At 40.5% G+C, this 3502-nt stretch overlaps 1 protein-coding gene across 1 annotated transcript; it reads left to right on the forward strand.

Moving 5' to 3' along the window:
- The first annotated feature begins 770 nt into the window (after positions 1 to 770).
- LOC106818709 (beta-2 adrenergic receptor-like) lies at positions 771 to 2836 on the forward strand. The gene is made up of 2 exons (XM_014823386.1): positions 771 to 1430; positions 2786 to 2836. Exons 1-2 carry the CDS (start codon positions 771 to 773, stop codon positions 2834 to 2836), a joined length of 711 nt encoding a protein of 236 aa, XP_014678872.1.
- The last annotated feature ends 666 nt before the right edge of the window (positions 2837 to 3502 follow it).

The raw sequence follows: 3502 nt of genomic DNA on the forward strand, positions 1-3502 counted from the left end.
AATAGTGACCAGGGTACGTTCCGGTATACCGGACCGTACCCAGGGTACGTTCCGGCAGTACCCTGGGGGACATAGACTCTATGAGCCCCACTAGATAATAGGTTGGTCAATCATATCAATTCTGGCGAATCAAATCACGCGTACGCAGTAAAAAGCAAGAAGTGTATGGTTGGCCATCGTACTCAGAAATAATAATTTTTACTGCGGTAATGCGTAATCACACGAATGACTAGGTAATAGCATAGTTCTGTCCCTACACACTTCCATATTACTATATGTTAGTATATTATAATAAACTAGATTGTTTCTTTATTTGATTTTAGATTTTCTGTCAGTTTTAGGTGTGACAGCACTTGTTTGGTTCAACGATCTTATTGGGGCGTTGTGAGTTGATGCTCACGCGCACACGCAGAACTATATAAATAAAAGGGTGCTGGGAATTGATAGTTTGCAACCTGCGAGTCCTAGTAGAAGGTTCTAGCTTTTGGCTAAGCGTGACAACACGTTTCAGATCTTTGTGAACAATTTCTATTTAAGACGAGAATATATAGCAGAAACGGTGTGAAATTCTGACCCTTGTTTCGTCATCAAGCGAAGACAATCTGACTGACTGATCAATAATCTACTCGCCACACAGACTTCTTTAAACAGCAGATAGATTTCAGTTGGACCCAAATAATTCGCGTTTCCTAGCGTGCCCAACAACCGCTTCAAAACGAGAATATATAGCAAGGAACGAGAAAACGAAGACGGTTTCAATATCAACAACGATGAATGGAACCCGATTTGACAACGACAGCAACCCGATAGGTAGTCAGAAAGATGGTGAAGATGGAAATGCTCTTAGCAACGTGTATTTCTACCAAACACCAACGTTAGACAAAGCGCTGGTATTATTGTTGTTTGCGACAACCAGTGCACTCACACTGGTGGGAAACGGTCTCGTGATTATCACCATAGCAAAGATTCGCCGACTGCAAATACCAGCGAACCTCACGATCGTTAATTTGGCCTGTTATGACTTCATAATGGGACTCGCACCAATCCTAGTCTTTACTCCTCATCAAACAAGGCTTCGTTGCGTGTTTTTCCTGGTCTACGCAGCCATTGTTATTCAAGCGACCGTGGTTGGCATCGGACTGTCTACGATCAACAGGTACGTGGCAATCGTACATCCGTTACGCTACAACCAGCTAATGACTGTTAAGCGCACCTGCATTCTCATGGGTTTGTGCTTTCTGTACGCACTAGCCTCTGGTATTGTTGCAGGCATTGATGTAGCATATAGCTGGGGCCCGCTGTCAACGTGCAATGCCGACCAAGAGCTCACGTCCGGTTTCGTGGCCTTTCTGATCATTAACTATATTATATTATTTATCATCATGACTTACTGCTACATCATCATTTCCAAGATTGCTTGGGACCACACGGTAAGAATGGCGGCAGCAACAGCTGCAGAGAGAGAGGAATTGTCAACTTTCGATGCTATAATGAAGAAGTCAAAGATCATGCTTCTAGTTGTCGGCACATCAATATATATATATTTAGAGAGAGAGAGAGAGAGAGAGAGTTAGAAAGTTTTCATAAAGTTCTAAAATTGTCAAAACTGTAGGGTCAAGATGTCGTCATAAAGCTGCATTATAGTTAAAATTTGTTTTAGATTTAAGAAGTTGTGTTATGCATAAGAAGTTGTCTTACAGTTAGAAAAATTCAAGGTATTTTCGAGAAAAGAAGTTGTCTTAAACTTAAGATGTTGTCTTATAGTTAATAAGTTGTCTCATAGTTGAAAAGTATTCTTATAATTAAAAATGTAACAGTAAAAGAAGTTGTATCAAAGTTAATTGGTTGCCTTAGAGTTAGGATTGCTGTCTAAAGTTAAGAAGTTGTCTTAAAGTTATGACGTTGTCTTCGAGTTCATTACTTGTCTTAGAGTTATGATTGTTGTCTTTGAGTAAAAAAGTTGTCTCAAAATTTGAAGTTTCTTTTAGAGGTAAGATGTTGTTTTAGTGTTGAGAGTTGTGTTGAAGTAAAAATGTAGTCGTAGAATTATGAAGCTGCCTTACAGTAAAGAAGCTGTCGTGGAGTTAAAACCGATATACGAGTTAACACGGGGTCTTAGAGTTTAGCTGTCTAAAAGTTGTGAGGAGGCTGTGGAGTTGTCACAAAGTTCTGAAGTTGTCTTAAATAAGAGTTGACAAGCTGTCTTACGATCGAGACCTCAACTTCAGACGTGAGAGTTAAGACGTAGAGTCAGATTCATTAAGTTGTTCTGGAATCCAGCAGTTGTCTTAAATAAATTAAAAAGTTTTGTTAAAGTTAAAAGTTGTCTTAAGCATTTCATGTTGACCCTGACTTAAGAATCTGCCGTAGGATTAAGATGTTGTCGTAGGGTTATGATATTGTCTTAAAGTGACGAATTGATGTTAGAGTTCATATTGTGGCTTAAAGGTTATTTGTCGATTTAAGTAAGGAAGTTGTCTTGGAGTTAAGCATATATATCTTTGTGTTCAGAGGTTGTCTTTGAAGTGATGTTTCTTGAAATTAGAAAAATGTCTTGGATCGAGTTATGAACTTGTATTAAAGTTATACAAATTTTCCTAGAGTTAAGGAAGTTGTATCGTATGTATCTTATTGTATCTTAAAACGTATTAAAAGATCTAGAAGACAGAAAGGAGTTCGATAACAAAATTTCAAATTTACAAGATAATCCGCCTTGTAAAACCATGTAAGTTTTGTAGTGCGAAGAATGGCTGAAGTTACCCGCATCCTCCACTAATTGTTGTAGTGCGAAGAAGTTGAAGATCTCAGGGAGGATCTCAGAGAGTCGACAGCGTAGCATGCAATGATGCATCATGATGTAAACGTCTATTTTATACGCGTTACATGAATTAGTCAGTGGAGCTAGACGGGTAGTTGTTTTAGCCATATAGTCCAGCTAGACAGCGTCGCTCAACCAGATGGGCGGCTACATTGATGTTACAGGGAGTTGGATAAGCGCGTTCTAGGTTAGGCAGTTTCTAGGGTGATTGTGAAATGAGGGGAACGGTTGGAACTGGACAAGACGGGTGACATGTGCGATCAAGATGTAGGGAGTTTTGGGCGAATATATAGAGAGAGAGATGTAATAGGAAGGGGATTGGAGATTGGAGATTCTGGGGCTGGTCGCGAGAGTACGCGCTCGTGCGACCGCGCGTGTGCGGCGTTCTTTGTCTGTTTGTGTGATTGACTGATGAGGTGGCTACACGGTGTATGAGGATTAAAGATTGTACAGTTTACCACACAAGTTTGGATCTTTTTCTACATTATTTCGACATCAACGCATCATTCCAACGTTACAATGACAGCTTGCATGCGATCTATGCACGAGCGTGATTTACCAACGTGTGTGATCCACCCACGAGCGTGTCATCTACCCAGGGGCGTTATCTACCCACGAGCGTGATCTACCCACGTGCGAGATCTACTCACGAGCGTGATTCACCCACGTGCGTGATCTACCCAC

Source organism: Priapulus caudatus, unplaced genomic scaffold, assembly GCF_000485595.1.
Source record: "Priapulus caudatus unplaced genomic scaffold, Priapulus_caudatus-5.0.1 Scaffold2447, whole genome shotgun sequence".
Taxonomy (NCBI): Eukaryota; Metazoa; Priapulida; class Priapulimorpha; order Priapulimorphida; family Priapulidae; genus Priapulus; species Priapulus caudatus.

Bases quoted from the DNA above. Each gene is read 5' to 3' on its own strand.
- LOC106818709 (XM_014823386.1), top strand. From the start codon at position 771: ATGAATGGAACCCGATTTGACAACGACAGCAACCCGATAGGTAGTCAG. The intron at 1,431-2,785 runs GTAAGAATGGCG...TAATTGTTGTAG, and splicing joins AGATTGCTTGGGACCACACG to TGCGAAGAAGTTGAAGATCT.